We start from the raw sequence: 12,226 nt of genomic DNA, 5'->3' as shown, positions 1-12,226 counted from the left end.
CAAATTATAGGGGTTTTCTTTTCATCTTACATCTCAGGGAAAGATAGCTTATGTCTCTCAGTGCTCAGTCTCAAACCAGAAACTAACCAGTGCTTATTATCCTATTCATAACTTTAATGGAGGCTCTTGTAACCTTGTATTTATTATTGTCAAAGATGTGGCCAATTCCCTAGTTTAAGTACAAGATACACTTATCAGATTGTCCTCTTTATGTTTCTGACTATAATTCATTGCAATGACAGATTTTTCTTCTACTGCAGCCTGTAGAGATTTATAAACACCAATATATTTATTCTAACTGTTAAACTGCACTGAATGTGGTGATTGAATTGGGTTAAACTGGGAGGTATTTACTGTTCCAGTAATTAATTATTCTTCTCCACAAAAGATTTGAAAATTATTTTATTTTATTAAAACTTGGCAAAACTCAACATATCTCTTTGTATCTACTGGTAGCATATGAAGTGAATACTTACATTGTAGATTTTAGTGTTGTAAACACACAGCTAAATCTCTGTTTCATAATAACATTATGTCACAAAATATTACAACCGTCTCATATTGACTCCATAAAATGTCCCGTCATTTTCCTGCTGTTGACCTCATTTCTGCTTGAAGCCCCGTCGGCATCTTTTGCTTACGTTTGCTGGTATCACAGCCAACATTGTGACTGTTCTAGTTCACTGCTACCATGTTCACACAGAGGCAGCTGTTTTTGTTTTAAAAAATAAATAAATAAATAAAAACATTCTGATTATATAATCCCCGCACACAGCTTGCCTGGTAAAAAAAAATTGCAGACAAGGTACAATCTTGAACACAGAAAAGCTTCCTGCAGATAAACAGGTGAAACGCGTCCCTGAGGAGCTGAGCAATACAGAAATGACCTCAGAAGATGCTCAAAGATAGTTTCCCCCCCACACTAGATTTGTTGGCTGTGCAACTAAAAATGTCTGCAAGTCAGGACTACTCTAGACTCAGTCTCCTTGTACTCTTGAGCTGCTGTTGAACAGCTGCTGGCTGTTTGTTTCACATACTTTGAGCAAAGTCATAAATCAAACCGGTCATGTAGTGACAAAAAAACAAAAAAAACAAAGGGGCAGCAAGCATACATTTACTAGACAGTTCTGTGAAATAGCTCGTCTGAAAACGTACCTGCTGAGCCGGTATTGAGCTGCTCGTCCTTTTTGATCTCGTGGTGGTTTTAATTTGTCCATCTTTGCTCAACATTGTCCGTCTATAGGTTCTGCATTGTAATACAAAGATGTAGTTATGGGAAACAACAATGTTCGCCCGCATCCACAAATAGTTAAAGCAGTTAACATAGTGTGCATCATCATAACAGGTATGGATCATAATCTTTTCATTTTTTACATTTCAAATGTGTTCCAGCTTATGACAGTGGCATTGTCTCAACTTCAAACAGTGACAGGTTTGAAGATGAGAATTAGACTAAAAGGAGGCAGAGTAGCTCTGTTGCCTTGCACTCAGAAGGTCCTGGGTTCAAATCCCAACCTGGGCTCTTTGAGGATGGAGGTTTTGTGTTTGTTTTGCGCAAGCCGGGGTTTTCTCTGGGTACTCCCAGTTCCTCCCAAAGTCCAGAAACATGACTGTTAGGTTAATTGGTCTCTCTAACCTGACCTCATGAGTGTGTGCGCACACTTACTCTCCTGTGTGTGGGGGGGTGCATGTGTGTGTGTGTGTCTGAGTTGCCCTTCAATGGATGAGGTACCTGTCCAGGGTGTACCCCACCTCTAGTCCAAAGACTGCTGGAGATGGACACCAGCAACCTCGCGTGGACACGCAGGTATGGAAGAAACCATAAAAGAAACTTGAATACTTGCCCATGAGACCCGAGAAACAAGAGAAGTCACAGAAGAATGATGGCATCACGTACAGAACCCTGAACTCTGACCTCATTTCGGAGTACAAGCAAAACTCATGTTGCTGAGTTTTGAGAAAGCAATTGGACGCCATACAAAAGCCCATCTGTTTCTTTTTATCTCAACATTTTTAGACATCTGTATGTTAAAACCACAGGAAATGTAACAAAATGTAAAAAAGAAAAATCTGAAAAGATAAACCTTTATTTTTTTTCAATAAAAGGTATTGCAAAAATATGGTTTCTGTTAAGGAACAAATTAGGATCCTCCCCCCATGTTTATTCCTACGTATTCCTATGATGTTTGCCCTAAACCTCAGTTCTGCTACACTTACAAGTTTCATTCAACCTAATTTTATTTTCATATAAAGTTAAACATTTCTACTTCTATGAACCATTGCTTCAGAAGTCAAGATACTGCTTTAAATCCCCTTAGAGCTTTCTTGTTTTGCCAAGAGGCAAGAATTAGCTGAGATAATTTATGTAACGAACATGATTAGCTTTATGGTGTTGGCGCTGCTCTGAGCTCTGCTTTAACACAGTGTCTTGTTACTAACTGTAACAAATGTTCACCCAGCCATCAACATTATAATAAAACAGAGCCACACTCCGCTTTTGCAAATATATTCTTATGGATCAGTGCTTATTTGTAAAGTCAAAATATTGAGCAAAATTCCACGGTGGATACCTGAACGACAAACTCTATGCCTTTCTCACTAGTTTTTTTTCAAATTCACCTTTTTGTGCAGAAAAGACATCCTTACTTCTTTGCAAGTGTTAACTCAGTGCATGCAACAGAGACCAAACACAGAAAGCTGAGCTGTGAAGGGCCTCTATTCTATAATAACTGAAGGCTTAAGTGAAGCTGGTTGAATTTTAATAGAGTTCTGCGGGGTATTCCATCGCCTCCGGTCCCAAGGCTCAAAGATCAGAGAGAATTTTCAAGCATGGTGTCCCTTAGCCTCTCACGCTCGCGCTCACTTCTTTCCATTCTTTCTCTGTTTTTGCCTCCACTTCTCTTCCCATCCTCAACTCCCCTCGTTTTGAACTCCCAGTTCCAATCCCTTTCTTCCTCTTGGGCTTTTGTCTCTCTCTTAATCCAAGTGTCTCCCACTTTCTGTTGCTTTCTCTCTCTCCCTTCCCCGTCTGCTCTGTGAAATTTGTATTAAAGCCACTCGAGGCGTAATAATCGCAGAGCCCCTCTCAGCTTTCTGGCACGAAGAACAACTCATGACTCTCAGCACAAAAACTTGCAACCGAAGGACAAAAATGCCACAATGAACTTCTAAAAATCATGCACGATGTTTGGAGAGCTTCTCTACACACACAGGGACTATACAGCAGAGAACTAATTTCCCCCATGCCCTGAAGCCATTGAAAGGAACTTTAAGATTTTTTAAGAACTAATAAAACTAATATTACTCAGTATTCATAGAAGATTTCATCAAGAAATTAGTAAAATATAAGATTCCCTTGTTTTATACCTGTAAACAGTGCAAGAGAACACATAAATTATTGCTTCAATTCCAAAAAAAAAACATAAATAAAAAATCCAAAAGAAAAAAATATGCAAGAGAGCACCAAAGCATAATGGAAAATACAAAAACACGAGTTCATAAAAACTTTAAAAGCCTCTGTGTCTCGCGTTATTCTTGTGCATGCTGGAGTGAGAAAAGCAGCAAGAGGCTAATGATTACCAGCTCCCTTGATTAATGCTTGCTGTTTAAATACAACCATTCAGAGGAAACCCCAACAAGCCTTTACATCTTCCTACTGGGAACTTAATGTAAAATACACTCCAGGCTAATCTGACACGCAGCTCATAAAAATTCAACTCCACAGCATTTTGGAACAGGAAAAACTCCTTAAAAACAGGGTTCAGGGTTAAAAGTTATTCATTAATTCATCTCTTCCCTAAATCAAAAGATTCCAACTCTACAACTTTCAAACATAAACTTTTTTTTTTCACTTTAACTACAAGAGTTACAAATATGTCTTACTATTTAGTAACAGTTTAGATTGTCTCCCCATATAAAATGACTGAAACTAGAAAGAGTTATTAGCAAACAAACTGTTAAAATGCACTTTGTTACACTTCACAATAGAAAGTTGCGGAAAAGTTTTTTTGCGTCACCTCTCACTGTAACAGTCATTGTTCATGGATGCAAAGAGAAGTATGTCACTTCCTTGCAGTGACATTGAATTTATTCTGTTATAATTAAACAAAATTTGAAAACAACTCATAAGTAAAACATTTAGTTTCCCAAAGGAATGAAACCAAATTTAAACTTAGAAAATGCATGAAGTACAGAACTGCATTTTGTGACATTATAACCATAAACACATTTCTCAAACAAAATTTATGTGATCCATTGCCACCAAAATAGACACTTATGCTCTCCTTTATACAGGAATGACAGAGTGGGCTGTACTTCTTGAGAAAGCTTAGATCCTTCAATGTTTGCAGCAAGATGTTGCATATCTTCTATAAGTCTGTTGTGTCATCTCTTGCCAAAGACTTAGCCAAAGGCTAAGCAAAGTGCTAAAGAAAGCTGGTTCTGTTCTGGGTATTACTGTGGAGCCTCTAAGAGGAGAGGATGCAAAGAATAATTTTACATAAAATCAAGAAAATCTTGAGCATTCTCTATATATATGCCATATAAAAAACAAATGTGTCTTCAGTCGGAGGCCTTTTTTAAATTCACTGTAATACTGACTGCTACAGGGGATCCTCTACTGATGGAAAGGACCTGGATCCTTTCTGTCAATAGCCAGCAATCTACAGAAACTCTGAAGAACCTAGAATTATGAATAAGAACATTTAATTTCCCTTTGGGATCAATAAAGCATTGCTGAAAAGGAAAGTCTACAGCGTGGAGTCACAGCAAACATGCAGTAGAAGTTGTTGGTTCAGTTGAATAAAAGGCCGAAAGGTTAAATTTTTCAGTCTCAAGTGAGGCAATGCCAACACTGCCCAATATATGAATACACAAACGGAGATTTTACATTTTTTGTAGGAGCAGTTTGTCGAGTCTGGCTTGTTCTGACCTCTGCTGCCCCCATGTGGTGAGGCTATAAAAGTGCGAGAGCAGGGAGAAGACGGCACATCTTTTAACAGTTTTCTTTTATATCTGAAAACGGTCACTGACTCTTCACCAAGAACTTGTAAAACAAATTTATAGCTCTAAATATACATGAAATACAATGCCATAAACAACTATGTTCCTTGTTATGTGGTTTGGTCAGTATAAAGTCACTCTTAATTGACTTTATTAGCCAGACATTGACATTAGGGCTGGGTAAAAAAAAAAAAAAAAAACACAACCACAAAACTAGTCACCATCTGAATTTCATTAAGCAAACCACTATGAGCCGACTATTGGATAATTACAGCGCTGGCGCTTATTTTCCAGCTAGCAACAAGTTAATTAACCCCAACTGCTGTAAAGTAACTTCTCATTTCTTAAACAACCATGCCTAATGACACATCCTGTGGTCATGGAAAAGATGTTTGTTTAAGAGTCGCATCGCTGGTATCAAGCAGAGAAAACTAAAAAGATCGCACAACTAAAGTTGGGTTAAAATTGTCCAACGCATTATTAGAAATTGGAAGACCATCGTCATCAAGAAAGAAATATAGTCAGAAAACTCCCCAAATGATCAGCGATCATTTAAATATTTGGTGAAATCAAACTGCAGAAAAAAAACAAAAAAACAGTAGAGTCAGGGCTGTGTTTAACGGTGAGAGTAAGAGTATTGCCATACACACAAAATGTGCAGGGAACTCAATGGACTGACTCTCATAATCAATACAAGATTATTATTTCACCAAGATCAATACAAGATCTTGGTGAAATAATAATGCAAATGGGAATAAATCTCATAACATTGCTCAAGGTCATCAAAATAATGCTACAGCAAATGCATGTCGTAATCAGGCAACCCAACAAAATATTAATGTTTGAACGTTGTTTTTTTTTAGCCAGACAGTTAATAATGAGAAACATAGGAAGAGAAACAAGAAAATCATTTATACACTAGTACTTAACATATGTGACCAGATTTTTCTTAAAAATTGTTAATTTATATGGATTATTTTAATCTAAAATCTTGCATTGCTTACATTTTAGTGTGATTGGAGGGTAAGTCCAGGTAAAGACATCCATTGGTGGGACAATGTAAACACAAATATACTTCTTGCATGGATTAAATCCATTTACTGCATAGTACTTTAATACCAGAATGTTCTCATATTATTCATATACAGAAATGACATTTAATATTAACTAAAATATTGTCAATGCTAACAAGTTGCCCTGAGTCACAAAATGACTTTTTTGTAACTTACAAACTATGCATAATATAACATAGAAACTTTCACTAAATCAAAGCAGTTCAAATCATCCATAGGCACAATAAATGGACATTTTCTTTTTGTTTTTAGCAACAGTATGAATGCACTATATATATATATATATATATATATATATATATATATATATATATATATATATATATATATATATATATATATATATATATATAAATAATCACTGACTTTAAGAATAGGAAAAGAATCCATAAAGAAAAATCTAACCAAACTGATATTTTAGATATGAGCAGAGTTACTAAAGAAACAACATGATAAATTGTCTCCTAACTCAAAAGATAAAGGAAAAAAACCTACATACTGACAGATTACGCAACATCGCTTCACTGCAACCCTTTCTTAATTTACAAAACAATCTTAATACTTCAGAGGCCATCCAAACAGCTGCCCAGTCACAGAGCAAGACAATTTTCTTTTTTGAATCAAGAAACCAAAAGTATGTGCAATATATTACATTTTGTGTGCAGATATTTTGCATTTTGGTCTGCATGAACAACTTTGGAGCAAACAGCAGCTCTGCTAACAAATCTGGAGACATAAAAGGTTGGATTGGCCTGGTGTGCGATCAGTCCTGCTGATGTATTTTATATTTTACTTAAGTATATTTTTAAATGTATTCAATGCTGCCTATTTTTATTCATAAAGCATGAAATAAATAGCTTGATCAAACAATACATCTTCCGATTTGACCTGAAAGTTGCATATTTAGGGTTAGGCAAAAGTAAATTGTTTGGCATTAATACCACAACAGCTACAAAAAGACAATATCCATATCATATGTAGGTGTTTGAAAACAGATTTTAAAACAAAAAAAGGTTGACTTTGCATATATTTTTGCCTTAAAGAACCAAAGAGACTTTTTTCAGTTGACACTTGATAAGAAAACTGAAATCCTCACCCACCTTTCATTTCATTTAACTTAATATTCTGCTACCACATCTGTATTTGTGTCCTTTTAAAGCGTAGCCCAACTTCAGTGTAGAGATGTTATGACCCATTATTCCTTTCAGTGCAATAAAATTTTAATGTAAAATAAATTAGGTGAATCCTGATGAAAAACAGAACAATCACTCTTTGACATGCAGCAGTGACCGAGTCTGAGAAACAGGAGGTTGGGGTTAAGGGGGCAACCTTTTAGGCCCCTCTGCGTTGGACCACTATGGTCCCGGCCACAATGTCGTAAACTGTCCTGTTGTGCTGGAAGAAGAGGAGCGTGATGAAGACAGGAAAGAGAAAAGCGATGGAGAAGTTCTTGTTCAACGCTCGCACAGTGGAGCTGCGAATGTAAGAAATTTGTTTTAAAAAAAAGAATGTTACTTGAACCTCTCAATTTCAAATATTGAGGATATCCACATTGATGTAAAAAAAAAAAAAAAAAAAAAGTTGATTACTCACGCCGACAGAGAAACATTAGATGCTGGAACCACAAAAATGCGGTTGGGCCGTACCATGGTGGACGTGTCGCATGTCACCACCCGCAGACCGAGCAGGAACTTCCCTGGAGTCGCACCTCCGGCGCCCCAAATGCAGATTGTCTGATTAAGCAAGAAGAAAAGTGTCAAAAAAATCCATGTACTGTACAGCACAATACAATCCACCCAATATCTGGTTTGGGCTCCTTTTACATGTATTATAGCATCAACATATCACCAATCACTTTGTGGCTCTGCTGAGACTTTGGGGGAGACACATCAAGTCAGTTGTCTGCAGCTCACTTGCGTTGTTGAGTTAGGTGTCTGATTTATTTTTTTTTTCTTGACCAGATCAAATTTTGGGGAACAAGTTAGCATTAGCATCGCTTTAGCATTAACATAGCATTAGAATTAAAATAACATCATCGACTTAGTGAAGAGGCAGTACTAAATGCATATATAGTAAAAAGCTATTTTTACTTTTAACTGGGAAAAAAAAGTAAACACTCAAAAATAAAAATAATTAAATGTAGATAGGGCGTGCCGTGGTGGCGGAGGGGTTAGCGGGACCCACATTCAGGCAAACGTAGCCTCGACGCGGCTGTCGCGGGTTCGAGTCCCGGACCCGACGACGTTTACCGCATGTCTTCCCCCTTTCCCGTCAGCTTACTTTGAAAAAGGGACACTAGAGCCCACAAAAAGACCCCTTGCGGGGCAATAAAAGAAAAAAAAATTTTTTTTTAAATGTAGATAAGGAACACAATGATACAGGCAGTATTTATAATTTAATACTAAATTATAAAAACTGCCCTAAAAAAAGAAAACATAGCCATTCCAGCACACCAATTAGGAAAACGATTTTATCGTACAGCAGCACAAGAAATGCTGAATTCAATCATACTTTTAAAGATATCAATCTTCACTGCTACTCTCAAGGGACAAACAGTGGAAAAACAAAACTAATGGAAAAAAATACCGAAACAATACTTTACAGCTCATATGATCATAAAAATGCCACGATAAATATCAAAATTAACAGAAAAATGTAAAGAAAAAATGTGTAATGCTTTTATGAGTACATAAATTCTTGAACTGAATTGCTACTATGATATTCCATTTCACTTTATTTACTTATTTACATGCAACAACAAAAAAAATCTATAAACATCAAACAACAAGAAAAAAAACGGCCAGATGGAGTTTGAGCCGAGGTGCCTAAACGTCTCAGAGGTCAGCCCCATGTGGGAAAACAAAGCCTCTGACACAGATGTCCAACAGGAGACACAAAATACATGACTTCACCTCCCGCAATTCTGAATGCAACGTTGCATCATGGTTCTCTATGGAACAGGATGTTTTGTTGTGAGAAATCTGCTCATGCAGAAAGGAAAGCAGCTCCTCGCGAACGCAGTAGAAATTACCTTCATCTTTAATCTGCGCTTTGTTTGTTAATTGTAAGCTGATAGGTGCTAAGACTGTGGTCAGCTTAATAAGGCTGGGCAACATGGGCATTTTGTTTAAAAGATTCAAAGCTGAAAGGGAAAATAATATCCATATTTTTGTGGGGTTTTGTGCAAAATAATTATTTTATAATGTGATACCAGCAACTCCGGCATGTTGACCAATGTGTTGCCTCCATTTTTCTTCAAATAAATGTACATTTTGGAAACTCAGTTTGAGTTGAATTTAAAAGACAAGTTTAGTGTAAATTATCTTTGCAAAACCACCACTCTGTATATCAGATACCTGTTCAAAGCAGTGACACACATCTTCAACTATTACTGATTCTTCTGTCAACATGCCTAATACTATAAAAGCAATTTATTTAACTCCAAATTAAACCCAAAGTAATGTTGTGTGGTATTTAAAATCTTGTTAGAATTACAACAGTCCAAGTCAGAAGACTGTATTTGAATTAAATAAATTCTACTTCACTTGAATCTTGATAAACTTCGGACTAGTTAGTTTCTTAAGAGCAGGTGACAAGAAAAGCATCCCACCTCATAAACGCAGACCAATACTCTGTAAACCAAAGCGACCGCCATCATTTTCTGCAGGTCCTCGATGGACGTGTTCTCATCGATCTCCTCAATGATGAAGTGGGTGATAAACTTGGCAATGTCCCTGAAAGGAGACCATGCAGTTTGTTGGTGAGGGTGGTTCTGGATGACGGACGCATTAGAACATTGTTGGTAGGTAATTGGCTAAGAGCAACATTTGGGAATCTTTAAATTAGGAGTTTTATTTAAGGTTTTCAGATATATTTTCCTCACTTCATTCCGAAGAGATGCATGATCCATAAGACGATGGTGGCCTTCACACAAAACAGGATGAAGAAATCCACCGTCTCCGCCAGTAATCTCTGAAGAGGGGAGGGGATGGTGTACTCTCGTCCTGTACAATATGATGTGCAGACAAAATGTTGGAATATTTATCTGTACAGTGTTTTATTTATCAGTTCCAATTCATAAAAAAAAACTATTAATGTTACAAATCAATGGCTTTACTCAAAACACAAAATACTTTGTAACTCATATACCCAATTATAAGGAAAATAACATAAGCTAAAATCAGCATCTCATATTGTGTCAAAAGCAAAGGCAAATACAAAAGTAGGTCTGTCCACGTTGTAGGAGCTACCACAGCAAAAATGCAGTGACCTCCAAGCTAACTTTCACTTTTTGGCACACAGAGGAGCAGCTGATCAGCTCACCTGCGAGTGTATAACGGAGCAACAGCCCAGGAAGGTAGGAGGTGGCAAGCCCATGAGGAAAACTAAATAAAATAACTCTAAAACAAGTCCTAAAATATGAGGGAAGCCAGTGGAGAAACAACTGGTTTTATTTCTGCTAACTTCCTTAACTGATAAAACTTCACAGCTGCTTCCACTTTAACCCCCATGTTTGAAATGGATGACTTCTCATACTAGGACAAATAATCTATCAACATGTGGAGTCTCAGCTGGGCTACTAAAAACTAGAACTTAATTTCGTTGAGCTTGAAAATTGTGACAGCCATCAAGGCCTTTGCGTCTCCAAGACATTTCAGCAGCAGATGAGCACGGTCTCCAGCTTACTTTTTGAGGGAGCAGGAGTTGGCGCCAAATTGTGAGCCAAAACAGGCTACTGAAAGTCCGAGATGACAAGACCTGAAAGATGCCATTTACAGACGCTTCTTCCTACAATGTAACTGAATGTAGGTTCAGTTACATAACTAGTTTATGTAACTGAACACATCTAGTTTAATAACTAGATGTGCAAATAAGGAAGAGACATGTCCCCCCAAAAATGTGCAAATGTAATAGAGAGGTGGTCCTACTACGATTTAAATAAATGCACGCCACACTTTTCAGTTTCAAGTATGAAAACCATAAATAATTTCCCACTCACCTCACTGCTATGTATCATTTTATGATTCTAGAGCAAATCCAATTTAAAAAACAAAAATACTGTGACGTTTGTGATGCCAAAAGCTTATATTGCAGGGATTATTTTATGAGGCACTGTTGTTATTTTGAAGCTACTTTAGATCTGCAGAAAACAACCAGTGTGGTAAACAATAGGCCCAAAGAGTCTTTGGGACAACTCTAATTATATAAGCCTGTTTCCACCTGGACCTCTTCTTAAGCCTGCTTCGCATTGCACTCATGACTTATCTTAAGTCTTTAAGGAACCATGCTTAGGGATGTTTCTGTAAAAAAAAAAAAAAATAAAATAAAAAGAACAGGCCACCACCTACCTGCTTGTGGTGGACTTCCGTTCTGCTGCCGCACATCGGTCGCGGCTGAGCGCTGCTCCGCCTGCAGACCACCCGGGTAAGGAGTCGAGGACCCCGGGTGTCTGACAGCGTACGGGTAGCCGAACCAGTTCCCGGGCTCAAACGCTTGCTGTCCGCTGGCGGGAGTGGAAGAATGAGCAGCCGGTGTCTGAGCGGCAGAGCTCGGCGGTGGCAAGGGGAAGGCTGACAGAGCCGCCCAGCTCTGCCAGCTAGCATGTCCCCAGTAATACTCCCACATCCACCGCTGCAACTTTGAGCAGTACTCCGTCGTGGCGTTAGCCTGGAGCTGCTTTGTTTCTGTTTCAGAGCCGTCGCGACTGCCGCTCTCCGTCATTGTCACAAATACGTTTAAGTTACTCCAGAATAAATTAATTCAGGTCCTCTACTAAGTCTTGCACCTGAATGTTGGTGCCGCTCATCCTCAGCCAGCGGTCCCTACCTCTGTTTGTAACGACGGGAAGCGCCGGTCGTGGTAACTCTTGTAGATCTCTTTTACAACTGCTCTTTCGGTGATATATTACTAGACAGCTTACTAACAACCTAAAAGATTAGACTAATGGCAGTTTTACCACCGCATAAAAGAACTAAACACACTATAAAGTTTCAACAAAAGCGATCTCCCCCCCTCTCTCTAACCATTAATGGTATGAGCCAGTTAAAGGGGCTTGCTGTAAATTTTGTTTTACGTTAAGCGTCACCTGTTAGTTCTGAGTTCGTGAAGACCGCTGCAGTTTTGCGCCAAAGTATCAACGATTTTCAGATTTT

General features: G+C 37.9%; 1 protein-coding gene across 1 annotated transcript; it reads right to left on the bottom strand.

Moving 5' to 3' along the window:
• Positions 1–6,436: 6,436 nt before the first annotated feature.
• Positions 6,437–11,887, bottom strand: fam8a1 (family with sequence similarity 8 member A1). The gene is made up of 5 exons (XM_005797450.3): positions 11,423–11,887; positions 9,958–10,078; positions 9,685–9,808; positions 7,668–7,807; positions 6,437–7,548 (listed from the first exon to the last, which is right to left on the bottom strand). The coding sequence occupies exons 1-5, from the start codon at positions 11,793–11,795 to the stop codon at positions 7,407–7,409; spliced, it is 900 nt and encodes a 299-aa protein (XP_005797507.1). The 5' UTR covers positions 11,796–11,887; the 3' UTR covers positions 6,437–7,406.
• Between the last annotated feature and the right edge of the window lie 339 nt (positions 11,888–12,226).

The sequence above is a fragment of the Xiphophorus maculatus genome, chromosome 13, assembly GCF_002775205.1.
Source record: "Xiphophorus maculatus strain JP 163 A chromosome 13, X_maculatus-5.0-male, whole genome shotgun sequence".
Taxonomy (NCBI): domain Eukaryota; kingdom Metazoa; phylum Chordata; class Actinopteri; order Cyprinodontiformes; family Poeciliidae; genus Xiphophorus; species Xiphophorus maculatus.
This window is presented reverse-complemented; position numbering and strand designations above follow the sequence as displayed.